The sequence below is a fragment of the Pipistrellus kuhlii genome, unplaced genomic scaffold (genome assembly GCF_014108245.1).
Source record: "Pipistrellus kuhlii isolate mPipKuh1 unplaced genomic scaffold, mPipKuh1.p scaffold_m20_p_45, whole genome shotgun sequence".
Lineage (NCBI taxonomy): Eukaryota > Metazoa > Chordata > Mammalia > Chiroptera > Vespertilionidae > Pipistrellus > Pipistrellus kuhlii.
In genome coordinates, this window is record NW_023425546.1 from 1619189 (window position 1) to 1647015 (window position 27827).

The following is a 27827-nucleotide window of genomic DNA, read 5'->3' on the forward strand; positions in this document are numbered from 1 at the left end:
ATCCCCACCTGAGGATATTTTTCCATTGATTTTTAAAGAGAGTGGAAGAGAGAGGGAAAGACAGAGAGGAACATCCATGTGGGAGAAACACATCGATTGGCTGCCTCCTGCACGTCCCCTGACCAGGGCCTGCAACTGAGGTACATGCCCTTGCAGGAATCAAACCCTGCACCCCTTGGTCCGCAGGCTGATGCTCTATCCTTCGAGCCACACCGGCTGGAGCTCGTTGTATAGTTTTAAGGACTCTTTCCCAGGTGAGAAGCGCCAAGCATAGTCCTCTTGTTTTTAGTTATCTGAGGGCCAGTCTTGAGGAAGTGGAGCTTCTGATCATCACAAAGGGAAGGCAGGTCCCAGTCCTTTCCTCCCGGTGTCTGTGGAGACCTTGGTAACGATGGAGGAAACAGAGGTGTGGCAGGCCCGTCAGGCTGCCCCGGAGCGATGCGCGGGCCGTGGGGCCGTGGGGCCTGTGCGGTCCCCACAGCAGCCAGCCTCTCCGGGGGCTTCGGTGGGTTTGGCAGAGCCGTTCCGGTCGTGCTGCTTCGCGCCTCACAGCCTCTTGTCTTCTTGGTCTTGCAGCTGTGGAAGTCGGACGATTTTGGCCAGACCTGGATCCTGGTTCAGGAGCATGTGAAGTCCTTCTCCTGGTGAGTCCTGCCAGCTAAGCGGTGTGATCACCCTCCTCTCCTCTCCAGGGCAGCTCCTGCGTGCACTCCTCCCTCCCCTGCAGCGTGGAGCCGAGCCTGTGGCCGGCGCCTCCTCCACGCAGCAGTGTGGCCAGTGGGGGCCAGGAGTGGAGGCTCTCGAGGCTTCGGGCACCTGCGCCCTCAGTCCCAGGGAACATGGGATCTTCCCGCTCTGCGGAGGGAGGCTTTCTGAAGACCCTCATTTTTAGAGCATCGCATCTGAAGTGGGGAGTTTCTCCATATAAGATCGATTCATTTGTTCATTGATGGCAGGTTTCTGAATGTCCGCTGAGGGTAAAACATGCTGAATATGCTTTAGGGTGTGTGAAGTTGACTACTTTATGGATAAACTTGTTAAGGAGGTTGCAGTTTAGGAGGTAAGGAAATATTTTTTTTAAATCTTAAAAAATATATCGATTGATTTTAGACAGAAACATCGATTTGTTGTTCCACTTTTTTACGCCTCGATTGGTTGATTCTTGTATGTGCCCTGGCCTGGATCGAACCTGCCTCTGTGGTGGGGAGGGAAGACGCTGTAACCACTGGCGCCTGGCCAGGGTGGAGAGACCATGTTTGCACCTAACACACATTGTGAAGCTCAGAGATCGTGGGGGAGGGAGGTCTGTTCTTTTCAGATGGGCGCTCATGGACAGAACCGGTCGCGTGCAGCGGGTCGGAGGTGCTGTGGGGGTGCAGGAACAGAATGGCCGCAGCGGAGACAGATGATGCGGTGCTGGGTGCAAAACGCTGAGTTTTATTTGGGGGCTGTGTGCTAGGTAAAGTTGGGAGAGGAATTTGGACTTATTCTGAAAGCGATGGGAGCCGAGAAGGAAGGTGAAATCAACAGGCTTTTTAAAGTACAGTTGTTTCTAGTCATAGTTGCTTTTGACTTTTTACTGTTACAGGGTTGTTGGATATATATATATATATATATATATATATATATATATATATATATATATATTTCAGAGAGAAAGGGGGAGGGAGGGAGAGAATATCACTGATAAGAGAGAATCATTGATTGGCTGCCTCCTGCACTTCCCATGCTAGGGGTGGAGCCTGCAGCTTGGGCAGGTGCCCTTGACCAAAATCGAATCCGGGACCCTCAGTCCGCAGGTCATCACTCTCTCCAGGGCCAAACTGGCTAGGACTGTCTTCTTACTTTTAGTTTTATCTTCATTAGACGCAGCGGCCCAGCAGGAGGGGGGATACACCTGTGCGGCTTCCACCAGGGCCGTGTGAGGGGGATGTCTCTGCATGCTTCCCTGGTGCCTGCGGCCAGTGCAGTGGGGACCCGGGAGCCTCCAGCTGCTTGGCAGGGGCCGGCTATTCGGCCCAGTTGTTGTTCTCCTGGGGCAGAGGTTGTGGAGTCTCAGTGAAAGTAGAACCCCAGCCTCATCTGAGTGCATCTCCATCAAGGAGTACCCTCAGCTCTCTGGTACTTGACTGGATCTTAAAGGGACAAGCAGCTCTTTCACTTGTTCGAGGAGCCATGTGGTCAGAGGGAACACCAGCTGGATTCCTAAACAAAGGTGCTTTGTGCTTGGGAATTAGTGTGTGGAGTCTGCCTGCTTGCAGACATGCAGATAGTTTAGGGGAAAGGACGGCCTTAGACGGTCTCAGAAAGATGCATGGCTGGTGTCAGGGCATTTCAGGCCATGGGAGGGATCCCCGTTCCCCACAGGAAGCGCCAGTGCGCTCCAACCCCTCAGAGAGCAGTGGCAGGCTTGGGACAGCAGGAGAGCTGGAAACCTGCCTGGTGCTCTCAGAGCTGGAGGCTGTAGACTAGCGGGGAGGAGCTGTGGGTGGGGCTGGGTCCCCAGGGAGCAGCAGGGAAGGACTATAAGTGGGGCCCAGGGGGCGGGGGAGGCCAGGCAAGGGCTGTGAGGAGGAGGTAGAGCGAGGCGTGGGCTTTCCAGATGAGGGCAAACGAAGAGGAAGCAGGTGTGAGTGAAGGTAAAGGCAGGGGTGGGGGGCGGGGGGGCTGGGGCTGCAGAACACTAACTCGTAGGGGGAGCGGTTCTCAGGAATGGGGGGCCCCTGTCTGCGTTACAGAACTGAAGCCGCAGCTTCGTTTCTCCATCTCAGGGCTGCTGTGGCCAGGACTGAACAGCAGAGGTGAGCCGTTCACAAGCTCCCTTCCTCTCTGCCTTTTAAAAATATCCCACAGCCTCATGCTCATTTGCATATCATCTAGAGCAGAGGAGGACTTGAATCAGTGCTTCCAGTTGTGGAAGAGAGCAGGCTCCCCCCACTGCACAGAGCCTCCCAGTGAGGACCAAACCCTGGCCTCTCCAGGGACCCTTCCCTTCCGCTTACAGGGCCAAGGCGTCTTCCCAGCGCAAAGAGGCTCTTCCATTCTCCTATCCTTAGCTCCTTCCTCTCTTTCTGCCCGACTTTCCCTGCCCTCCCTTCCCCTCCCCTCCTCTCTCCTCCCTTTCCTTCTCCTTCCTTTCCCTCCCATCCCTTCTCTTCTCCCTTCCCTCCCTCTTTCCTTATTCTTTCATTTCCCTCCCTTCCTTCCTTCCTTCCTTCCTTCCTTCCTTCCTTCCTTCCTTCCTTCCTTTCTTTTTTCTGTTAATCCCTGCCTGAGGATATTTTTCCATTGATTTTTAGGGAAAGTAGAAGAGAAAGCCAGGAATATCAATGTGAGAGAAACACATCTTTGGGTTGCCTCCTGCACGAACCCAGACCAGGACAGGGAGGAGCCTGCAGCTGAAGTACGTGTCCTTGACTGGAATCGAACCAGGGACCCTTTGGTCAGCAGGCCGATGCTCTATCCACTGAGCCAAAAGGCCCAGGGCCATTCTTTGTCCTTAGAATATGCTCTTGGCAGTGTATCTTGAAACTTCGAGTTTGGTGTCCTAACCTTCATTATCCGAGCTCCGTGCACATGGAGGAACTCCAGGCACGGGTGTGTGAGCTCTGCCTTCCTCACCTGTGTGGGGTCTCCCAGTTCTCGCTCCTGCTTGGTGCAGGTCGGTGCAGGTCTTCCTGCCTTGGTGGTGAGGAGCCGGGCAGGGGGGTCCCCTCTGCTGCTGTTGGGACTGTATTTGGGGAGTAGCAGGGTGAGGTTCTTCTCCAAGGTAGTGTGATCTCATCCCTGCATGCTCCCCGTTGGAGCAGCCCCTGGAACTATGGCCTGTAGACGCAGTGCAGCCAGGATCAGTGCAGGGAGGAGCCCCGCGGGGTGAAAAGAAACAGAAGACATGGCTGAAAGGCGTTTGTGCTCTCCAGGGAGCTCAGAGAGTCGCAGTGTGGGGACCGCCATACATTGTAACACAGTCTGTTCAGGGTCGAATAACGTAAGAAGCAGGACCGTGTGAGGTACGGGGACTGATTCAGAACCCATTCAACCAAAGCAGTTCCTATGTTGGTTTGAACGCATATAAAACGAATTAAACCGCTTGAAATCTGGCGCCGGGAGACACGGTGCTTGCTGGGGCGACGCGGGGCTTCCTGCCAGGGAGGCTTGAACTTGGCCCCGGAAGATGAGGGAGACTTAGAGGTGCAGGTCAGGGTGTGGGAAAGCCTCCCTGCAGGGGGTGCAGAGCTGACAGAAGTTCGGGGGTGAGGGGGGAATGCACCCCGTTTCTGGAGGTTAGTGTGCGCAGAGGTGTGAGGGAGCCTCGCCGGGCAGGAGCGTATCTCACCGGTGCCAGCCGCGGTGGCCTGAGCTGGTGGGGGGAGGCTGGAAGGAAGTGCCTCACCAGGTCCTCATGTGACTCCTCCTGAGTTATCCTTCCGAGAATGCAGCGCCCTGCAAACTCCTCCATTCCTCCAAGGTTTGTCACTTGAGGCCAGAAACGTGCTGACAGCCTCGAGCCGGCCTTCTTTGATTCCAGCATCCATCGTTCTCTCCTCTCCCCACGCTGCGGGGCGCCCAGAGCAGCTGAGGGAAGTGTGGGCAGCACTTCCTGGCCCCCGGGGCCCTGCTCTGGCTGCCGCCTCCCGATGACGGAAGTGACGACGACACTGTTTTCTTCCAGGGGGATTGATCCCTACGACGAGCCCAGCACCCTGTACGTGGAGCGGCATGAGCCCTCCGGCTACTCCACAGTTCTCCGCAGCACCGACTTCTTCCAGTCCCGGGAGAGCCAGGAGGTGGTGCTGGAGGCAGTGAGAGACTTCCAGCTTCGGGACAAGTACATGTTTGCCACCAAGGTGGTGGTGAGTTGCAGATGCCGAGGAACGGCGTTCTGTGGGGAGGCTGGGTCGCGGCCGGGGTGTGGACTGGCCATGCTGGCAGAGAAGGACACTCCCGGGGGGTGTGGCAGGTCCTGGGGCTCGAGCAGTGGAGAAGCTCCAGATTTAGTGATTTTTCCATGCCTCCTCGGCAAACACGTTTCTTTGAAATCCCAACGAGAAGAACACAGGGGAGGGCGCACTCAGTGGCGTGTTTCTTTAATTCCACTCTGGTTTCCTTTCCGTTAGGCAGATTCCTCTGTGAGTTTTGGACCCACGTTGTTACGTGGCTCAGAATGTGAGTCAGTGGCCGGTGAGAGTTAATGCTCTAAGCCACATGTGTCAAACACAAGGCCCACGGGCCAAATCCGTCCCACCAGGCCTTGCAATGTGGCCCGCACCGAGCTGTCATCACTGCACTCCGCTGCGTTTCCATCACAATGACAGTTTATGACTGTTCAGTAAACCATTCGGCCCGCGATTTAGGCTGGATTTTAGATTTTGGCCCCTTCTCTGATTGAGTTCGACACCCCTACTCTAAGCAGAGCAGTAAGTAAGCTTTCGGCTGTTAGTAATAGCTTACCTCCCAGACTTTGGGAAAACTTCCCCTTGATTTGATGGGTTGGAGCCAGATGCTGAGATGGAGTGTTAGCTCATCTAACAGAATTTAATTGCTCACTAGGACTTACCTTGCTACTGCGTCAAGCGGCAAGTCGCCACTAGACTGCCCTGTGTCCGGGAGGACAGGCCAGCTGAGAGTGAGGGCCTGCGTCCGGGGTGTCAGCCGCTTTCCTGATGGCAGCCAGTGGCGGGGCCTGGGCTCTAGGCCTCTGGTATCTGGGAGGTTGCTCTGCTTCCTGTCGCTGTTACCCTCGGGGCAAGTGAGGTGTGATGTTTCCCTCCAGGTCCTCATTTCTGTGATTGGCAGCTGGCCAGGCAGAAGCAGGTCAAAGCCCTTGGGATTCTGGGTGGAGAGAGGCCTCCCCAACAGGGAAAGAGAGAGTAAGGTTAGAATGAGGAGAGAAGTTGTGGGTGGCTAGATGCAGGAGGGGTTCCCCACTGCATACCTTGGGAAATGTTTTCTTTTCTTTAATATATTTTTATTGATTTCAGAGAGGAAGGGAGAGAGAAACATCAGTGATGAGAGAGAATCATTGATCAGCTGCCTCCTGCATGTCCCACACTGGGGATTGATCTGGCAACCTGGGCATGACCCCTGACCAGGAATTGAACCTGTCTCCTGGTTGATGCTCAACCACTGAACCATGCTGGTAGGACTTTGAAATTTATACATATTTCTCTGGGAACTATTTTCTTATTCAGGTAATACGCTACATTTTTAATAGGTCCATCATTTCCTTACTGGTCCCACACTGAGTACAAACTATTAACATGGTTTTAGGGTGCCATTTTAAAGAAGCATTTTTTTTCTTTCTATTTCTCTCCTGGCTTTTTTAAAACAAAGGACTTTTCACACTTGCTCAGTGGTGGTTTGCATTCGTGTGTGCATTGCTCAGAAGAGTCAGAGGTGACAGGTGTCTGTGAGCGTGCTCTCCACGTGGTGCTCGCAGGCAGCAGTGAGCACAGCGCCCCGTGAGGAGACGCTGTGTGCTCCGGTTCCACAGGGAGAGGGGTCTGTAATGAACAGCGGTGAGCAGCGGAGGAGGAGGCAGCCAGCCCGCCCGCCAGGGAGTCTGCTGGCTACGTATGTGAGGGTGTCTGCATGAGGAGGTGTCTCCCCACAGAAATGCCCCCCCACAAAAAGCCTTCATGTGCTGCTCGCCCTCTTCTTCACTCATGGAGAATCTGCACAGGGACAGCCCCTCCCAGCAGAACGAATAGTGCATCTGCACAAGACGCTGTGCCCGTGCTTCTGGGGCCATTTACAGCAGCCACCCCGGGAGACGCCCAGTCCGTTCAGCTGCTGGGTTTGTCCCTTTAAATAAAGGGACCGAGGGAGATGCATTGCTTTCTTCTTCACTGGTGTTTCACACGCATTTCCAAGTTCCAGCCGTGGCTTAATGTCTGCAAAGCACGACGGGACATGGTCAGTGTCACGGGGAATACTGTCTACCAAAAACACCATAACAAACACCATGTTTTAGAGTTTAGACGTATTAAAAGACAGAAAAAATCGAATCGATGAAAAGTCCCTCCATTCTTGGTCCCAGTTAAAGCCTCTAAGTCCTATATCCTCATAATCTGAAAGAAGGATGGGCGGAGGAGGGGATATGGCGTGTGCCTGGTGTGTGCTAAGCTCAGCCAGTGGTGGTTTGGGCTGGAAGCTCTGCCTGTCTTCAGCCTCATCCCACGGCCTCTCCTCCTCTCTGCCAGCGGTGGTGGCTGCCTCCCTCCCGGAGCCCCCGCGCTCCCCTCACAGCGGCATCTGCTGGCAGCGGGAGGGTCAGGCACCGCTGCCGATCCGTCTCGGAGAGAGCGGAGCCGACGCTGCAGAAGCATGTGTGCAGCCGCGCTCTGTCGGTGCTTCAGGGGGAATCGAGGTCCGACGCCTCTGGCCCCCTTTGACATGCTTTGCGAGGCCGATGCCGCTCAGTGACTGTCCTCCTCTTCCTCGGCAGCACCTCCCGGGCAGCCCGCAGCTGCCGTCCGTGCAGCTCTGGGTCTCCTTCGGCCGGAAGCCCATGCAAGCAGCCCAGTTTGTCACAAGACATCCCATCAATGTAAGTGGGTTCTTGAGGCTGGGAAGAAGGGTCGCTGCTCCCTGCAGGGCCAGGACAGGGTGCTGTGGGGTGTCCTGTCAGGTGGACATCTGACCAGGCTCCCTGAGTCACTTTCCAGAAAGGTCTCAAGAGCCGTTGTGCCCTGGGCAGGGGGTGGTCCTCTCCGGCGTGGGAAGCGCAGCTGAGCAGGGCAGCGGGGGAGAGGCGGAGGCTGGGCCCGGGCCGTGCCCACGGGCAGCCGCACTCACTCAGCACCTGCTGTGTCACACACTGTGCCTTCAAAACGTGCAAAGCCAGGCCGTGCCGCCCAGGTGCGGAGGGAGTGAGGAGCCCAGGGGGACCGTGTGCGTGGGGGCTGAGTCAGAGACGCGGCCGCCGGGGAGCAGGCCCTGACGGTGGCCGTGGGCTGGCAGGCTGGGCTCCGGTGCCTGGTGGGAATGCTGCTGCTCGTTGCTTCCTGCAGACTCGGCCCCCTGCAGCCCCCGTGGAGAGAAAGGGAAGGTCGTTCACGGTCATCTAGGTTGCGTTTGGCACTGATGGTAGGTCTTAGGGGAAAAGGGGCAACCTCGTTAACTAAAAGAGCTTTTTAGGTCACGCGTGGCGTCCGTGACCCATTTTCCAGTCGGACCCCTTCCAGGGCAGAGCAGCCTCCGGGCTCCGAAGGGAGAAGCGGCCTCTGCCGGCCTTGGGGAACGTCGCCCCTGCCGCTTGGGCTGTGAGGCCATTGGGTCTAACCCTCCAGGGCATCCGGGATTAAACATTTGGCCATGTGCAGAGGCCAGCTTTTAAGGTGATAAGTTTGTGTGGCCTAGAATGATGCTCCATATTCAAATGCAGAGGAAGGAGGGAGGGGCGCTAATGTCAGTACCTGCTGCGGCAGGCACGGCTGTCCGGTTCAGGCGTTAGGGTTTGGGGGAGAAGTCCCCAGCCTGCTCCCCGGGAGGAGCGCCGGGCTGCGTGCGTGGCTGACGCGTTCTTCCTTCCGCCCAGGAGTATTACGTGGCGGACGCCTCCGAGGACCAGGTGTTCGTGTGTGTCAGCCACAGTGACAACCGCACGGACTTGTACATCTCCGAGGCCGAGGGGCTGCGCTTCTCCCTGTCCCTGGAGAACGTGCTCTACTACAGCCCAGCGGGCGCCGGCCGGGACACCCTGGTCAGGTGAGGCCCGATCCTGCCGCTTCTGAGAGCCACAGGCCCCCCTTCTGAGAGCCACAGGCCCCCCTTCTGAGAGCCACAGCACCCCTTCTGAGAGCCACAGGCCCCCTTCTGAGAGCCACAGGCCCCCCTTCTGAGAGCCACAGGCCCCCCTTCTGAGAGCCACAGCACCCCTTCTGAGAGCCACAGGACCCCCTTCTGAGAGCCACAGAACCCCCTTCTGAGAGCCACAGGCCCCCCTTCTGAGAGCCACAGCACCCCTTCTGAGAGCCACAGAACCCCCTTCTGAGAGCCACAGGACCCCCTTCTGAGAGCCACAGGCCCCCCTTCTGAGAGCCACAGGCCCCCCTTCTGAGAGCCACAGGCCCTTCTTCTGAGAGCCACAGGCCCCCCTTCTGAGAGCCACAGAACCCCCTTCTGAGAGCCACAGGCCCCCCTTCTGAGAGCCACAGGCCCCCCTTCTGAGAGCCACAGAACCCCCTTCTGAGAGCCACAGGCCCCCCTTCTGAGAGCCACAGGCCCCCCTTCCGAGAGCCACAGGCCCCCTTCCGAGAGCCACAGGCCCTTCTTCTGAGAGCCACAGGCCCCCCTTCTGAGAGCCACAGAACCCCCTTCTGAGAGCCACAGAACCCCCTTCTGAGAGCCACAGGCCCTTCTGAGAGCCACAGGCCCCCCTTCTGAGAGCCACAGAACCCCCTTCTGAGAGCCACAGAACCCCCTTCTGAGAGCCACAGAACCCCCTTCTGAGAGCCACAGCTCCCCTTCTGAGAGCCACAGGCCCCCCTTCTGAGAGCCACAGGCCCCCCTTCTGAGAGCCACAGGCCCCCCTTCCGAGAGCCACAGCACCCCTTCTGAGAGCCACAGAACCCCCTTCTGAGAGCCACAGGCCCCCCTTCTGAGAGCCACAGCACCCCTTCTGAGAGCCACAGAACCCCCTTCTGAGAGCCACAGGACCCCCTTCTGAGAGCCACAGGCCCCCCTTCTGAGAGCCACAGGCCCCCCTTCTGAGAGCCACAGGCCCCCCTTCTGAGAGCCACAGGCCCCCCTTCTGAGAGCCACAGAACCCCCTTCTGAGAGCCACAGGCCCCCCTTCTGAGAGCCACAGGCCCCCCTTCTGAGAGCCACAGAACCCCCTTCTGAGAGCCACAGGCCCCCCTTCTGAGAGCCACAGGCCCCCTTCTGAGAGCCACAGACCCCCTTCTGAGAGCCACAGGCCCCCCTTCTGAGAGCCACAGGCCCCCCTTCCGAGAGCCACAGGCCCCCTTCTGAGAGCCACAGGCCCTTCTTCTGAGAGCCACAGGCCCCCCTTCTGAGAGCCACAGAACCCCCTTCTGAGAGCCACAGAACCCCCTTCTGAGAGCCACAGGCCCTTCTGAGAGCCACAGGCCCCCCTTCTGAGAGCCACAGAACCCCCTTCTGAGAGCCACAGAACCCCCTTCTGAGAGCCACAGAACCCCCTTCTGAGAGCCACAGCACCCCTTCTGAGAGCCACAGGCCCCCCTTCTGAGAGCCACAGAACCCCCTTCCGAGAGCCACAGCACCCCTTCTGAGAGCCACAGGCCCCCCTTCTGAGAGCCACAGGCCCCCCTTCCGAGAGCCACAGGCCCCCCTTCCGAGAGCCACAGGACCGGCCTCTGGTTGGTTTTCAACAATATCTGCACATTTGCACTCAGTTGGGGTGTTTTCAACCCCCGCTCCCCACCCTGCTCCCCACCCCGCTCCTGACTCAGGGTCCCAGAGGAGATGGTGTGACTGGTTTGGGGTGTGGTCCCAGGTGATGTTAGCTGATGCCAGGCTGAGCACCGCTGCTGTAGGCGCCATTCAGTATCTGAGACCCTGTCCCTCCCTCAGCCCTCGCTGAGGTGTCTGGTTTTGTGTGAGGGATTGTTCTGTCTCTGGAAGGACACTGATGTCATTGGTGCTTTACCAGTAAGTCACCCGGTGAGTTGATTGCTCTGCAGTGATGGGCTCTCTGGGCTTCGGAAGGCCCTGGGGCTGGGGGTCAGGGCCGTGGTGTGTGCGCCGGGTCACTTGCTCTCTGTCCTGTGACAGCCAGACTTCGGGGAGGTCCCCGACTGCTTCGGGTCCCCTCTGCTCTTGGAAAGTGTCCTCGGGTGAAACTGACGGCCGGTCTGCGGGGAGGTCTGGCTCTAGAGCTGCGGCCCCGGGTCAGAGGGCACGTCCGCTGTCCACTTCCACTGTCCCTCCAGGCTGGAAGCTTATTTAGTCAGCAGTTCATTCAAGGCAAGGACGCTGCTGCCCAGAGCAGACCGGGTTTAGGTAAGCAGCGAGGCCCCTGTGCGGGGAGCTCCTGTCCTCAGGAGAAGACGGAATAGGAACAGATGCGTCCCGTGCCCGCCCTGTGAGTGCTGACCAACAGGAGAGGTGGACGTGGGCAGCATTTTATATCAGTGGATCCTGGAAGTCTGTCCCAGGAGGTCACGGTTAGTAGGGGCCTGAGTTACAGGAGGAGAGAGCCAGCGGACACCGGACTGAGCTGCGGCCACAGGGAATGAATAGCAGGAACCGTGACTCCCTGGGGCTCTGTTGGTTTACTTTAGCTTTGGGGAGCAGGCCAGGGAGGCGCACACTGAAGGAGGAAGAGGGAATCCACAAGGGTCAGAGGCAGTAGGGCACAGGTTGTGTAGGGTCTTAAAGGGGATGGAAGACATTTAATTTTTTCCTTAGTAGAATGCAGGGTTTTGAACAGAAGGTGGACATTATTTTATTTACCATTTAGAAATTATGAATTGCATTTTATAAAGAAAAGTGCATTCAACAAAAATGGATAGTAATGGAACCCCTCATGAGTTTGCATGTCATCCTTTTGTGGGGCCGTGCTAATCTCAGTACTTCCAGTTTTAGTGTGTCTGCTGCTAATGTAACTTACCTTTTAAAACCAGTCTCACTGCTGTCTGGAATCAGACCACTGGAGGTGGTAAGGGTGCAAGCCAGCAAAGCATTGTAGAAACGTTGCAGAAAACTAGGCCAAGGAGGCGGCTGTGGGCAGGCCAGGCCAGTGGAGGAGGTGGGGGGTGGGGACCAGGCCAGGGAGGCGGCTGTGGTGGACCAGGCCAGGGAGGCGCCTGTAGGCGGGTCAGGCCAGGGAGGCGGCTGGGGGCGGACCAGGCCAGTGCAGGAGGCCAGGGGAGGCTGCTATGGGTGGTCCAGGCCAGGGCAGTGCTTATAATAGGAACGGTTGGTCACATTCTGACCATTTGCTAACAGGTTTGCTGACAGATTGGATGGTTAAACTCATGTTATTTGAGCAGAAGCATCCTGAGGAGCAGCACGTCATGCCGCCGCTTTTGATATTCTCGGCAGGTATTTTGCGAGTGAGCCGTTTGCTGACTTCCACCGCGTGGAAGGGCTGCAGGGCGTCTACATCGCCACCCTGGTGAGCGGCTCCATGAAGGAGGAGAACATGAGATCAGTCATCACCTTTGACAAAGGGGGCACCTGGGAGTTTCTCCAGCCTCCGGCTGTCACGGGATATGGAGAAAAGATCGACTGTGAGGTACGATGCGTTCATCTTAGTTGGCTTTTTACTACGAAGCGTTATCTGTCGTTCTACGCGTACAGTTCCCAAAGTCCTAAAGTACGAGGCACACTGAGGTGCCGTCACGGACACAGGGCACCACGGAGAGGTGAGCTTGGGGAGGCTCTGGTCCTGGACAGCGAGCTGCCGGCCCCTGAGCTGCCGTCTCAGTGTTCGCTCACTGCATTTCTCCGGATGACGTCACAGCTCTGAAACTGAGTTCTCAGCAGTGGAGGTGATGGAAGGGAGGCGAGGAGATGAGGGGAGGGCCTGTGACTCCAGAGTGTGAGAGCCAGCAGGCTCACACATCCCACTCTGACGTGCCTGTAGCCTTTAGGAAGGAGTGAAAGTCTCATGTTTGCTTTTGCTGTTTTATGGAGCGCTGCTCCTCGATGCTCTGAGCCCTTAGGACGTGTGCTATTGGCGTTTCTTCTGACTGACACATGCTGTCAGACGTGACTGAGCACCATGGTGCTTTGCAGCAGGAACATCTGTCAACCTCGCCCAGCGGAAGTTATTTCTATAGAATTTCTTTTAAAACCCTTCTCTGCATATAATTTAGGATTGTATGATTTTATTGGTCTGTGGCTTCATCAGAAAAGTTAAGGGTACTGAAATGCATTATTTGGTCCCATTAAATAGTCCCGTATCCCAGCAACTGCTCCCCCCCCCCCCCCCCCCCCCCTCCCCGCCCCCGGCGCCCACAAAGGAACAGGTATGGTCCCTGGCTATGTCCAATCACCGCATCTCTGTTCATCTCACATGCGGGACCCAGGGTGACAGCGCCTCAGATAAAAACAAGTAGCACTGATTTTTGGAGAAATTATAACATTTTAGTGAGACTGTCACTTGGTCTTTTGGATTGCTGAATTTTGTTTGTGGTTAAATATATACTGTATCTTTGGTCCTGGGGAAAACTTCTTGGGACATTTTGCCCAAAAATGTACTTCCTGATTTACCTTCTGATTTGCACCAAACTCTTGACTGAACACATCACATCTAACTTTGCAGTTAAAAATGAGGTCAGGATAGCAGCATATGCAGACCTCATTTTCTCAGCAGTTTCTTCAAGATCTCTCTGAGCTGGACATGAGTCAGATGTGAACGGGGCAGGGTGTCTCAGTATGTGGCGGCCTAAGCCTGGTTGTAGAGCATCAGTGGCATTGTGAAGAGTCAGCTTCCTGTGACATGGACTGGTCACTTTACGAATGAGCTGTATGACATTACTCAGCTTTTAGTTTCTTCTCCTGATTTTAGGTGGTGAAAGAAAAGGAGAAAGGTGGAAGTGGGCAGATAATTCTTTGGGACCCAACTCTAGTTGCTATAGTTTTCACTTGCCTATGATGCTAGCCAGATGGGTATTTATTAGTGACCCTGTTATTATAAAAAATTGGTACATCCCGCAAACCAGGTCACAGTGCTGACCATCTGTAAGCACCCTCAGAGTGATCCTGTCGGGAACACACCTGATAACTGTTCTGGCCGAGAGCCTCAGGCATGCCCTTTGGCGAAGGCCTTGTCTGCAGAGCTTCAGCCTGCAGCCCAAGTACTGCCAGTCAGTCCGAAGAACTCGAAGACTCCGGTGAAATCTGTAGGCGTTGTCTTTGTACAGATGTGGCACTCTTGAAACATTTATTGTGGCTACTTCGGTGCCACTTCTCATGCCGTGTACCTGGGACTCGGGAGAATCCCCGGGAACGTGGAGAGATTGGTGGCTCTCCCATCTCCTTGAGTTGATGCTGATTTCTGGTTGCTGTTTTGCTGAGTCCCGGCGAACTTTTTAGCACTTTTCTCCGCTGAGAGGCGCCTGTTGGCTCAGCAGGTCCTGCCGTTGGTGCAGTGTGGGCAGCGGCTGGACTGGCGTCCTTTGGGCCAGGCCCCTTCCTCTGCCTCGGGCTGCAGTGCCCATTCCCAGGCTCCGGGGTCTCGGGAGATGTAGGCTTCGCACCCCTTGCTGACAGCCTGGAACTTGTGTTTGTAGCTGTCCCAGGGCTGCTCCCTGCACCTGGCCCAGCGGCTCAGCCAGCTGCTCAGCCTCCAGCTGCGGAGGATGCCCATCCTGTCCAAGGAGTCGGCTCCTGGTCTCATTATTGCCACCGGTAAGTGTGCTCTGCCTGTTCTTACCAGGTAAGCTGTTTCTCACGTGCAGCCCCCTGCCTGGTGGCCACCGACATCTGCTGTAGTAACTGCTGTTCTGTGGGTTTAAGACATTCTTAGCTGCTGGATCTCTCAGAGCTTCTAGCTGGACAAGGTGCTGATTACCGACATATCCTGAAATAACACGTCATTTTCCTTCTGTGTTCCAGGTTCAGTGGGAAAGAACCTGGCCAGCAAGATGAGTGTGTACGTCTCCAGCAGCGCGGGCGCCCGGTGGCGCGAGGTCAGGCCACCTCGGGTCTTGTGTGAGCATGTGCACTGAGCCAGCATGTCAGGGAGGCGATGCTTGTGGTGCAGGCACCCATCCCACCTGTGATGACAAACAGAAACACCAGGCGCTGCCACGAGAGGCAGCTGCCTGATCTGTACCACCCCTTGTATTGTAGTATGCTTGTGATTCTGCAAAAATGCTACTTTGAAACACAACAGACAGGCCTAGCTGGTGTGGCTCAGTGGGCAGAACGTCAGCCTACAGACTGAAGAGTCCCAGGTTCAATTCCAGTCAAGGTCACATGCCCAGGTTGCGGGCTCCATCCCCGTTAGGGGATGTGCAAGAGCCAGCCAATCAATGATTCTCATCATCATGTTTATCTATCTCTCCCTTCCTCTCTGAAGTCAATAAAACTATATTAAACAACAAAACAAAATAGTCTTAAACAAATATTCTAAGGTTATAAGTTCCCTGAGCACAAGGCAATGTCCGTTTTGCTCGCTTTAAAAAAATATATTTTTATTGATTTCAGAGAAGAAGGGAGAGGGGGAGAGAGAGAGAGAAACATCAGTGATGAGAGAGAATCAATGATCGGCTGCCTCCTGCATGCCCCCACACGGGGGAATTGAGCCCACACCCCAGGCATGTGCCCTTGATCGGAATTAAACCTGGCACTTTTCAGTCCCCAGGCTGACGCTCTGTCCACTAAGCAACACCAGCAAGGGTGGCTCTGTGTTTTGTCCGGGGCCTCGCAGTGTCTGGCAGGGTGTGGGTGTTCAGTTAGGAAACGGATCATACAGTCGTAGTGGTGTCAGGCCCACGCCTCCTGACTTACTGCTTTGGTGTATCATTGGCGTTGAAATCAAGCCTCGTCACTGAGCGTGACCTGCAGGTGCTTGCTCCGCATTCTGTGAAGAAGCCGGCTCTGCCTTAGGCTTGTGCCAATAATCTGTCTTTAGGTGCTGGTTATTCCACTTCTGAGGTACAGCTAGTTCTCCAGTCCTTGGACATTAGGGAATTCCCAAACTTGTAAAAAGCAAGTTCTTCCCCAGCTGCCTGACTCCCAGGGCAGGGGGTGCCGCTGCTCTCACTCCATGGGGTTGCTTTCCAAGGCGCCCTGCTGCATGTGGGACTGGGAGGGAGGGGAGCCCCCAGAACGCAAAGCTCGGTCAGAGCGTCGCCTGCAGGCTGAGCGTGCTGTCCGGAGGGATGTGGAGCTCTCAGAAAGCTCACACATAGGCCCCATCCTCATGGCACTGCTTATTGGGAATGCCGTGTGCACATTCATGTTTAGACATGCAATCCTATGTAATAACAGCCCAACACGCAAATCAGCTAAATGGCGAAGCAATTGGTCTCTGTGATGCACACTGCTCAACACAGGAACTGCCTCCTAGTGCTCACTGCGCTCCCACAAGGGGAGCACTGCTTAGTCAGAAGCCGGACTCACGGCTGGTGAGCGCAGTGGCAGTGGTGGGAGCCTCTCCTGTCTCCACGGCAGCGCTAAGGAGCACCGAGCAGGTGCAAGGGGTCCCGGACTGCGAGAGGGTGCAAGCAGGGCTGAGGGACCCCCACCTCTGTGTACGAATTTTGTGCACTGGGCCTCTAGTACATAGATTGTCATACAGCCCCCCATTGCTTGGCTTTTCACAGTACAGAGAACTGCCACACACCTTACCTCTAGCTGGTAGGTTGGAGACCTGGACACTGCCTGTGTGTGTGTGTGCGTGCACGTGTGCTCACATGCATGTGCACTTGTGTGCCTCCATGTGTGTGCTCGTTTGCCTCTGTGTGTGCACACATGTACGCATATGTGTACATGTGTGCATGTGGCATGCATATGTGTGTGTGTGTGTGTGTGTGTGTGCGTGCTGTGTGCATTCTGCTTGTCACTCCCCACAGTGATGTCAGTGCTGTCCTCCTCCCAGGCGCTGCCCGGCCCTCACTACTATACCTGGGGCGACCATGGCGGCATCATCGTGGCCATCGCCCAAGGCATGGAAACCAACGAGCTGAAGTAAGTGATGAGGAAGCTTCTCTTAACCCCACACTGTTCTCCCAGAGCATCTGAGTCTGGTGGTAACTGGCCTCTTGGCCGCACTGGGTGTGACAGCACAGCCGTGACGTGAAGAAACCACTGAGCTGTGCTTTCACACAATGGGAGTAATGACCTGCCTGTCCCAGCTCCGGGCCCCATGAGGAGTAATAGTGATTTGAAAAGGTGCAGCTCCATTTACATGTCAGTCACTCAGGATTTCGCAGTGAACTGCCGCCTCGTTGCCCCGTGTGACACACAGACAGACAGTTACTCCTATAGCACTACAATAAGTAATCACAATCCATGAGCAGTGATTTAGGGTTCATGCACATTGATGGACAGTTAACTTTTGAAGTCTCACATTTGGTTTTAGAAGGGACAGTTGGGGTTGTTTTACAGACAGGAAACAAGGCTCAGCAACATAAAACGACTTGCCCAGCGTCTCCCGTTCATTAGCGACAGGGAGACTGGCACTTGGGTCTTTAAATTACGTTCTACACTCTTCAATATGTTGTTCCTAAAAGCAAAAATGTCGGGAGTTTGAAACTTGTGCCCCCTAAGTCTGATTTTATCAGGACCGGCCCTTTGATTGCTGTTGTCCCCGGGACGGAAGTGCATTCTGTCTGCGTTAGGTTGGGGGAACTGCCCTGCTCTGTGGAGCACCCATGCTGGAGTCCTGGATGAGGGGGAGGGGCGTGGGTCCCGTCATGCTCAGTGCAGGCAGGAGAGCCTGCTAGAAGCAGGGCCGGCACTGAGATGGCAGATGGCTTGCAAGAGGGATCTTAGCAGATGGTTCCCCTGCGGTGAATTTGGCGTAGGCCGAGCAGCCCAGCCTTGGGGCAGAGGGAAGCTGGGTCCCAGCTCCAGGCATGGCCCACACGGTCCCGGGCTGTGGGCACTGCCCACAGAGAGGCACTTGGTATCTGCATTCAGATGGCACTTGCTCAGATGAGGCAGCCATTACCTTCCCTCCCAGCCACTCAGCAAGCACGGATCCTGGGAGGCAGTGTGTCCAATGATGAGTAGGTTGTTCTCCGTGTCTGAAGGAGCTCCTACTGTGTGTGGTGGTGGGCAACGACTGAGAGAAACAGAGTAGGGGTATAGTCTGGCTTCCTAGGAACACATTTATCCTTCCCGTGGCCGGCAGACTGGTCAGTGCCAGGTGTTCTGAGTGCTGTCCCAACCTGCCGGGGAGCAGGGTCCTGGTGGCACCAGGTACCTAGATGTGACCAGGAAAACCTGTGCAGGCGCCACTGCCTCCCGGACACTTAGAAGTGGCTCACTGTGGACTGTGGGGACTGCGGACACGGTAGCCATGGGATATATCCGTGTGTATGATTTAGGTGTTTGCAAATATGATGCCTCTATGGACAGGTGCATGGGTCCCAAATATCATTCTGAGCTTGGCCTGACTGTGTGGCCACCTGCACTGACTCGGTCTGTTGCTCACAGTTCTTTGGCTTCTCCCGCGGCTCTGCTTTTGCCCTGGTGCTGTGTGCTGGCAGCTTCCTCAGCTGAGAGGCAGGATTAACCCTGCGGTCAGTTCACATCCTCACACCATGTCGCCATCCCAGGCATGCGTGAAGGCTGCTGGCCCCTGCATGCCAGGGCGTCTGAGGCTCCAGGACTCTTGAGCTGGGTCTCCTCCACTACCATCGCTCGCTCCTGAGTTTCTCAGCATTTATCAGTTGTCTCATTAATTTGCCATTGACCACCAACTGACTCCTTTTATCAATGCTTTTTAATTACATGCCCAATTTCTTATTCATTCACACAAAGAATACCATGACTGTGACGGTCAGTGGTCAGGGCCCAAGCTGGAACGGGGGCTTATTCTGTGAGGCAGAATCTCAGGACAGTTACCAGCGTTGGTTGAACACCTGTAATGAGCCAGGTGTTCTAGGTGCCAAGGATAGAAAGGTGAGGGAGGCATCATTTGGGAACTTCCTGTGTCCATTGTGACACTTGTGTTTTGAGCCAGCTGGATGGAGAAAGAGGCTAGATGAAGGGAATGTGTTTTTGTTTTTCAAAATACTACCTAATAAAAGAGTAATATGCAAATTAACCGTCACTCTGCTCCACAAGCCACGTCCACCAGCCACTCAGAGAGACTATTCAAATTAACCCCAACCAAGATGGCTGTGGCCACAGAAGCTTGGGTTTCTCTGGCAACGAAAGAAGCCAAGCTTTCAGTCTGCCCTAGCAGGCCTAAGTCTCCACTCCAGACTACAAAATTTCAATTATAGAAGGTAAACAAATCCAAATAGAAACGGCTGTGGCCACCGATCAAACAGGAGGCTTGGCTCCGCTCCAGGCTACAAAGTTTCAGTTGTAGAAAGTAAACATATCCCACATTCCTGGGCCTCTGCTTGGGTTGTAGGGGTGTGGCCAGCCTGCAAACCACCACAGGCCCCTCGCTCAGGCGGCCCCATGCCCCAAGGGAACCCCCACCCTGATCCGGGACACCCTTCAGGGCAAACCAGCTGGGCCCCACCTGTGCACCAGGCCTCTATTCTATCTAATAGAGTAATATGCAGATTGACCATCAGTCCAACACACAAGATGGCTGTGCCCATGTGGTCAAAGATCCTACCCCTATGTGGACACAAAATGGCCACCACAGGTTGGAGAGACCAGGCCTGCAAGGGAGGGCAGTTGTGGGTGATCACGCAAATAGGGCAGGGCAGTTGGGAGGCACCAGGCCTGCAAGGGAGAGCAGTTGACAGGGACTAGGCTTGCAAGGGAGGGCAGTTGAAGGCAATCAATCCTACAGGGAAGGACAGTTAGGGGTGACCAGGCCAGCAGAGGAGGGTAGTTGGGGGCAAAAGGGCTGGCAGGGGAGCAGCTAGACATCAATCAGGCTGGCATGAGGGCAGTTATGTATCAATCAGGCTGGCAGGGTAGTGGTTAGGGGGTGATCAGGCTGGCAGGCAGAAGTGGTTAGGGGCAATCAGGAAGGCAGGCAAGCAGTTGGGAGCCAGAAGTCCTAGATCACATGCGTCAAACACAAGGCCCGCGGGCCAAGTCCGTCCCGCCAGGCCTTGCAATGTGGCCTGCACCACGCTGTCATCACTGCACTCCGCTGCGTTTCCATCACAATGACAGTTTATGACTGTTCAGTAAACCATTCGGCCCGCGATTTAGGCTGGATTTTAGATTTTGGCCCCTTCTCTGATTGAGTTCGACACCCCTATCCTAGATTGTGAGAGGGATCCCAGATTGGAGAGGGTGCAGGCTGGGCTGAGGGACAAAACTCCCCCTGACCCTCTGCTCAAATTTCATGCACCGGGCCTCTAGTACGTTTTTTTTGTTTTGTTTTGTTTTGTTTTGTTTTTAATATATTTTTTTTATTGATTTTTTACAGAGAGGAAGGGAGAGAGATAGAGAGCTAGAAATGTCGATGAGAGAAACATCGACCAGCTGCGTCTTGCACACCCCCTACCGGGGATGTGCCTGCAACCAACGTACATGCCCCTGACCTGGGACCTTTCAGTCCGCAGACTGACATCTACCACTGAGCCAAACCGGTTTCGGCTCTAGTATGTTTTTATTGATTTCAGAAAGGGAGGGAGAGATAGAAACATCAAAGATGAGAGAAAATGATACATCGGCTGCCTCCTGCATGCCCCCTACTGGGGATTGAACCCACAACCTGCGGATGTGCCCTGACTGGGAATCAACCATGACCTGGTTCATAGGTCAATGCTCACCCACTGAGCCATGCCAGCCTGGCAGAAAGGGCCTGTTTTAAAAGGAAGCTTTCTGACCTTAGGGAGGAAGCAGAGGAACATCAGAAACTACTGAGGTCTAGAGGGGACACCTCCCAAAGTGATTGTTGCGTCATTCTTTTAAACCATCTCTTCCTGGTGAACACAGATAACTAAGAGTGACTCTTACTTGTTTCAGCTTCTGCCCCGATTCTCCCTGAGGCTGTGACCTTTGTTAGTGTGAACTGAGATTGAGACAAAAAGCGGGCGCTTTGTTTTGCATGTGGACATGTCTGAAATGGTAAATCAGAGCCCGCTGGGGGATTCGCTCCTCCCCCCGCAGCACGATCCCAGGACCTGCTCGGGGCAGGCTTCCTGCCCAAGAGGACTGTCTGCACTGGCAGGTGCTCACTTGGTCGTGAAGGACGGCATAGGTGTCCGTGCTCTGCCAGGCGTCTGGCAGGGGGATGCGCTGTTGGTGGCCACTGAGAACCCTTTGTACTCGCACAAATGCCAGGCTTCTCCAGGCGGCTTCTGTTTGGAAAGGTTCCCTCGGGCAGCCCAGCAAGGGCACTGGGGAGGCCGCCAGGAACACAGTGTGGACCTGAGTTCCAGAGGCAGCGCTGCAGCTTCCGGGGGTAGCAGGCAGAGGCTAACGGTTGACATGGTTACACTTCCTGGGAGAGCTGCAGGGAGGCGCTACACCCCTCCTCCTCACCCTCATGTGGGTTCTCCACCGCTGAGCTAGAAAGGAGCAGTGTTCTCACCCTTTGCACTGCGGTTGGCATTCCTTGTATTATCTGTGTAACTAGCCAGTTCCCTTTGCAGATCTGATAGCTCTGCTTCCTTCTTGTTTTCACTCGGCTCTGACAAATGGGCCCAGCTCGTGGGAACTAGATGTCTTATTTTGGGTTAAGATCAAACCATTTATCAGCACAACGGGTTTGTTTGTTTCCCTGGCCGTGAATGCATTTAACTATGTGGTTCACAAAGATTCTCCTAAAAACTAATGTTGCCGGTCATTACCCTGCTTTTCAGTAGTGGCAACGGGTTCGATTCCTGGTGAGGGCACATACCCAAGTTGTGGGTTTGGTCTCTGGTCGGGGTGCTTACAGGAAGCAGCTGATGGGAGGCAGCTGAGGGGAGGCAGCTGATGGATGCTTCATCAGTGTTTGGAAGCGACCTCTCTTCCTCGCCCTTCCTTTCTTGTCTCTAAAATCGATGGATGTGCTAAAAGTGTACTCAGGCTTGCTCTAGGTTAAGAGACTGAAGAGGTGTAACAGCCCAGTGCAATGAGTAATCCTCGACTGAATCCTGAACTGGAAAAAGGAAGTAGCTACAATAATATGGAACCAAGGAAAAATGATAGTCCCTAAGTAACACCAAGTGGTGTGAGTTTTCTTAGATGTGATGCCTGAGCACTCACATGGTGCCTGAGTCTGAGGAGTGGACTTACTCCCACGTCCGCTTCAGAGTTACCTCAAACCAAAAGCATATATGCCAGACGACGAGTTCTCCTCTTTAGACAATCTGCAAAGAGGAGGTCATTCTCGTGTTGCCCTGCAAACTGCTGAGTGCTTTAGGCGTAGTCTTGCAGAAGTACCAGTTCTGGAAATCTCAGTATGAGAGGAAGGGATGATGCCATGAACAGATTTATGTCAAGGATTAAGATCCTGAGTGAGCCGAAACCTGTTTGGCTCAGCGGTAGAGTGTCGGTCTGCGGACTGAAGAGTCCCAGGTTCGATTCCGGCCAAGGGCATGTATGTTGGTTGCGGCCACATCCCCAATAGGGGGTGTGCAAGAGGCAGCTGATCGATGACTATCTCTCGTCGATGTTTCTAACTCTCTATCCCTCTCTCTTCCTCTCTGTAAAAAATCAATAAAATATATTTAAAAAATATATACACACACACACACACACACACACACACACGTTAAAAAAAAAGAAAAAATCCTGAGTGAGTAATTCTGCAGTCTCAAACAGGTGAAAAGTAAAAGGAAAAGTTTTGTATACAATTGGGACCTAAGAGGAACCACAGTATCTTTGTGATCCTAATGAAAGATCTAATCGAGTGGTTTCTCATGTTGAACATCTCACCAGCTTCCTGGGTGATGAAGCAAATAAGCACATTTTCTCCTCCCTTTCAATCCTCCTATGTAATAAAAGCCTCATACGCAAATTGTCCCCTTGACTGCTCGCTGTGACATACGCTGACCACCAGGGAGTGGCATGGAACATGGCAGGTATGTGCAATGCTGCGCTAGCAGCGGGTGGCAGTGGAGGTGCCCCAATGAGAGTGGGACTGTGGCGGGGTGGTGAAGCAGGTGAGTGGGCAGCACCAGGCCAAGGTGGGTACAAGAGGAGCCCAATCACCCTGCACATGGTGACCAGCAGTGGCAGTGGGGGTAGGGCCACTGCCCAGATCCCAGGCACTGAGGGAGCCAGGCGGAAGCCCAGTTACCCCACAGATGGGGCCCGATGACTTAGATGGAGGAGGACATGCAGGATTCTGGAGGCCCAGGTGCTGCCCAGGGCCCAGAAGTCAACTGGTGCTTGCCCTTCCACCCCAGACGCTTGCACTAAAATTGCTGGCCAGGCCTAGGGGCCGCACCCATGCACGCATTCCGTGCACCAGGCCTCTCGTATAAGTGATAATTTAAAACCGTTACAGCCTGGCCGGCGGGCTCAGTAGTTGAGCATTGACCTATGAAGCAGGAGATCATGGTTCGATTCCAACCAAGGGCACATGCCCAGGTTGTAGGCTAGATCCCCATTGTGGAGTGTGCAGGAGGCAGTCACTCAGTGATTCTCTCATCATTAGTGTTTCTCTTTCTCCCTTTCCCTTCCTCTCTGAAATCAGTAAAAATATATTTTAAAAAGTAAAAATAAGTAAAATGATTATAATTACTTGGATGCTGCTCAGTTTCTCAGGGGCTCACTTTTTCATCCTGATGTAGCCTGCCTTGGAGACTTTCCTCCTCATATACTTTCCCTCCAACTTTTAGTCTTCAGGACCTCAGGAAAAGGTGACAGAATTCCATAAAGATCATCATGTAACTTCACCTAGGATCACCAATTGCAAATTTTCTCAACTTCCACATATCACCCATCTATTTATCTAGCTGTCTGTCTGTCCATCCATCCGTACTTCTCCAATACATAAAGGTATTTTTCCATACAGTCAGCATGCCATTATCACATATGAGGAAGTTCACATGACCTTGGTATTATTTGTAGACTATGGTTCCACATTATAGCTACTTTCTTTTTCCAGGCCAGGACTCAGTCAGGAGTTACTCCTTGCATTTGGCTTTTAGGCCTCTTAACCTTCTTCCTTTCCTGTTTTTCATGACCTTGATTTTTTTTTTTTTTTTTTTTTAAAGACTCCAGACCAATTGTCATGCGAGGGTCCCGAGTTCTGGGTTTATTGCATAGAATAGCACATAGTTGAGGTTGTCCTTAGTGCTTTGCTGGCAACACACGGTGTCAGGTTGTCCTGCTATTAGTGATGCCAGGTTTGTTGAAGGTTGTGATTCTTACAAGATCCGCTGTGAAGTTTTTATTCGTGGGGAGCTCTCCTTGTCCTCACCGGTTGCTGGTAAGTGGGCTTCTTGGGATGCCCTGAGAAAAAAGTTTCTGAGACTTGCATGGGAGAATGAGTGGCGCTTATGTGCATGGAGTTAAATCCTTGGGTTTCCAACGTTCCATTTCCCTTTTTCCCGCCATAGAGGAAGTGTAGCTGTGGCTTCAGCAGAGCCAGGAGTAAAGTTGCCCAGAGGTTCCGGAACATTCCATGTCTGCACAGAAGAGGGAAAAGACAGCATCAGGCTGGCTTAGCTTGTGTTCCCCACTGCAGTCCACCTGTCTGTTGTGTGTGTGGTCTGCAGGATCAGATGGGCCAAGAGAGCGAGCACCTTTTTCTAGGGGACTCCGTGTGTTCCCAAATGTCTACAGGCTTGCCTTGGCTTTGCCTTGTGAAGCCAGTGATTTCTGTTCGAGGTTTGACTGATCAGCACCTTCCCTACATCACTCCAACTTCGCTTTGTGGAGCCCCTTCCCCCAATGGCCTGCAGGAAGTGGACAGTAGTTTCCTGGGGAGTGTGAAATAGCAGCTTCCTGGTGAAGCTGCCCAAATGACGTGCCTATAGGTTCTGGCCTTCCCTTCTTTCCTGCTGTTAATACTCTGCTCATTACAATGGTTTCAGAATTACATTCCCATTTGTAACGAACGATTCATCCGTGAGTTAACGTCTTTACACCATGTCAACATTCAGTCCCCAGCTCATTCCACCCAGTCATTTGAGCATCTAATGATGATCTTGTCTGAAGCAGTGATTACACTTTGGGTTTCAGAATGGCCAGTTTCTCATTCTGTCATTGTTTTCAATTTTCAACGTTATTCGGTGGAACTGAATATAAGGAACGAATTTCCTCCTCCCTTCTCTCTCAGTGCTTGTGCCATTTGGATCCCTGGGCTCTGTCTTCAGTCAGTGCATTTTCTGTCATCACCATTTTTCTTCTTTATGTTCACACTAGTGCCCCGCTGCATGGATTTGTGCACATTGAAAGGAAATTAATTAGAAGGTGGCCGGTGAAGCCGGACTGGGTTAGACAGGCCACACACATCCTGGAGTCAACCTCCTGTGGTCCCTCTTCGGCCATACCAAGGGTGCTTCAGCTCGAAGGGCGTCTGTGGAGTGAGCAGGGTCCCTTTGGCAGGTAGGGTCCCTCAGCCTGGCCTTCGGGGATTGAGCCAAAACCGGTTCTCCGACATCGCTGAAGGGTCCAGAGTGCTAGAGGGCACCCTGCAAAGTTGCTGTCATACAGGGTGCGGAAAGCAAACACAAGTGTGCAGTACACCAGATTCGAGGTCAACAATGCAACCACATAACCCAGGGCCGAAGGTGGAATCACATGGCCCCTCGAGGAATAGGGCTCCCTCCTCTCTGTTCCGGGTGTGTCACCCGAGAGCCGCTGCTGCCAAGTCACTGCAGCTCAGCAGCTCCTGCATTGAGCATCTGCCCCCTGGTGGTCAGTGAGCATCATACCAACCAGCAGGTCAGTTGGTCGGATGGTCGTTTAGCCTTTTATATAAATAGATTTTCCTAAATTCAGCCAATGGGGCCCCTTCGAGCTGGCTCCTGTGTCCTCTGTGCTGAGTGCATTGTCACTGAGTGCGTCCTTGCTCTCTGGCACAGCCTTACACTCTGCTCTAGCCTGGGACCCGCTGCTTCTCCAGGAGTGCTGGCTCCTGTCACCGGTGAGTATTACCTGAGAGCCAGGCCCCTCCCCTGAGACACTAACTGCAAGGCTCCTCTCATTGCCTTTGAGCAGATACAGCACCAATGAGGGGGAGACCTGGCAGACGTCCATCTTCTCCAGGAAGCCTGTGTTCGTGTACGGGCTCCTCACGGAACCCGGCGAGAAGAGCACCGTCTTCACCATCTTTGGTTCCGACACAGAGAATGCGCACAGCTGGCTGATCCTCCAGGTCAACGCCACTGATGCCCTGGGTGAGCCCTGCCTCTGTGCCCTGCTGTGGGCGTGTTTACTGACCACAGCCCCCGCTTTGGCGCGCTCTCCTCTGGAGTATGTGTGACCATTTGAATGAGATGGGCACGTACACAATGTGTGAGTGAGAAATATACAGCTGTTTTCTTGGGCAGTTACTATTATTTGAATCCTCACTTGATATTTTTCTATTGATTCTTAGGGAGAGTGGGGGAGAGAGGGAAAGAAAGAGGGAAACATCGAGGTGAGAGAAACACATTAGTTGGTTGCCTCCTGCACGTGCCTTGACCAGGCCTGGGCCAGGGATGAGCCTACAACTGAGGTACTTGCCCTTGACCAGAATCAAACCCAGGACCCTTTGGTCCTCAGGCTGACACTATCCACTGAGCCAAACCCACTAGGGCTCAGGCAGTTCTTAATGTGGGACCAAGTGCTATTCTTCAATTCCTCATTTTGTCATGGTCATTAGTACATAGTGGCTTCAGGTATACCTGTACTGAATATAAATGAGTGAATGATTTAATGAAAGAATTAATGAATGGAAAACATTCTTTGAAATGAGCAGTTTGACAAATTTACACGTAACTGCTGTGCAAAAGGAGTGCCCACGGTGGTAGGCCTCGTCGATCTGCTAGTCTAGGCAGAGAGAAGTGACTCATTCCTCCCTGTCCCTTCCCTCTCCTCCTCCTCTGCTTGGTTGATGTGGTCTCACCTGTGGGGAATGCCCCCAGGCCTTCCATTCAGCCTCCACCAGGTGAAAGCCTTCCACGTTTCAGGATCCAATGGGCTTGGCTGCCAATAACTGGTGGCATTCTCTCCTCCCCCTCCTCCCCGCCCCCGTCTGTGTCGGAGCATTGCGTGCAATCTGCCTTGAGTTATAAATCTGTGTCTCCCCTCCGTGTCTGTCGTTTCCCATCAGCTACATCATAAAGTCCTTAGAACAAGGGCCTGTCCTCTGCATCTTTACTCTTCTTGAGCTACACAGTCTGACCGCCTCCAGGCAGGAAGAGCTTAACACGTACTTGCTGGTTTGAATGGAATTGAGTGGACAGTCCGTTTTCAGGCAGCATCAAATCTGAGGTCACACATATATAAGAATGACATGAAGTACCAATATTGACATAGATTGGCTCTGGAATTCCTGTGGAACCCACTTTGCCTACATTTTGAGTGAATGCAGGCAGATTAAGTGATCGTCCAGGTTGGCTTATCTTTCTCAGCCTCCTCCCCAAAGACCCTGTACCTGCCAAGCAGTGAGAGAATGATCTGCATTTGCTCTCCAGCCATGCTGCCTCGTGTGCCCACACCAGCCCGGATGCAGGCAGGGCCTGTGCTCCTGAAGATCAATCTGCACGAACTTAGCCTTTTCCCAGCTCCTTAGGAGATAGACCCTCCAGTAGCTGACTCACCAGATCCCAGAGAGAGAGGACCAAACAAACCAAGTTAGAAACGAAAGAGGTGAAGTGACAGCTGACCCCAAGAAATACGGAGGGGAGTAAAAACATTATGAACGACTTTATTCCAACAAATGGGACAGCCTGGACAAAATGGACATATTCCTAGAAAAATGCAACCTTTCAAAACTTCAATCAGGAAGAATCTGACAACCTGAATAGGCCGATAACTACTGATGAAATTGAAGCCTTAATCACAGAACTCCCAGCAAACAAAAGCCTTGTTCTGGATGGCTTCACAGGGAGTTTTACTGAACATTCCAGAAGAAGTAACACCTATTCTCAGATGGCCCAGAAACATGAAAAAATGCTCAAAGTCACTGATGATCAGAGAGATTCAAATCAAAACAACAATGAGGTATCATCTCACACCTGACAGAATGGCTACCATCAACAAATCAACCAATGACAATGCTGGCGAGGTGCGGAGAAAAAGGAACCCTTATACACTGCTGGTGGGAATGCAGACTGGTGCAGCCACTCTGGAAAACAGTATGGAGTTTC

The 27827-nt window shown here is 53.7% G+C and overlaps 1 protein-coding gene across 2 annotated transcripts in view; it reads left to right on the forward strand.

The window, feature by feature from the left end:
• Positions 1-27827, forward strand: part of SORL1 (sortilin related receptor 1) — a 139204-nt gene that overhangs the window by 32327 nt on the left and 79050 nt on the right. For both annotated transcript variants that reach the window (XM_036412607.2, XM_045572359.1), the window contains exons 5-13: positions 577-644; positions 4673-4853; positions 7448-7549; positions 8540-8709; positions 12031-12223; positions 14226-14343; positions 14551-14624; positions 16541-16629; positions 25693-25871. In XM_036412607.2, the coding sequence (XP_036268500.1) occupies positions 577-644; positions 4673-4853; positions 7448-7549; positions 8540-8709; positions 12031-12223; positions 14226-14343; positions 14551-14624; positions 16541-16629; positions 25693-25871 (1174 nt within the window). The remainder of the gene's footprint in view (positions 1-576; positions 645-4672; positions 4854-7447; positions 7550-8539; positions 8710-12030; positions 12224-14225; positions 14344-14550; positions 14625-16540; positions 16630-25692; positions 25872-27827) is intronic.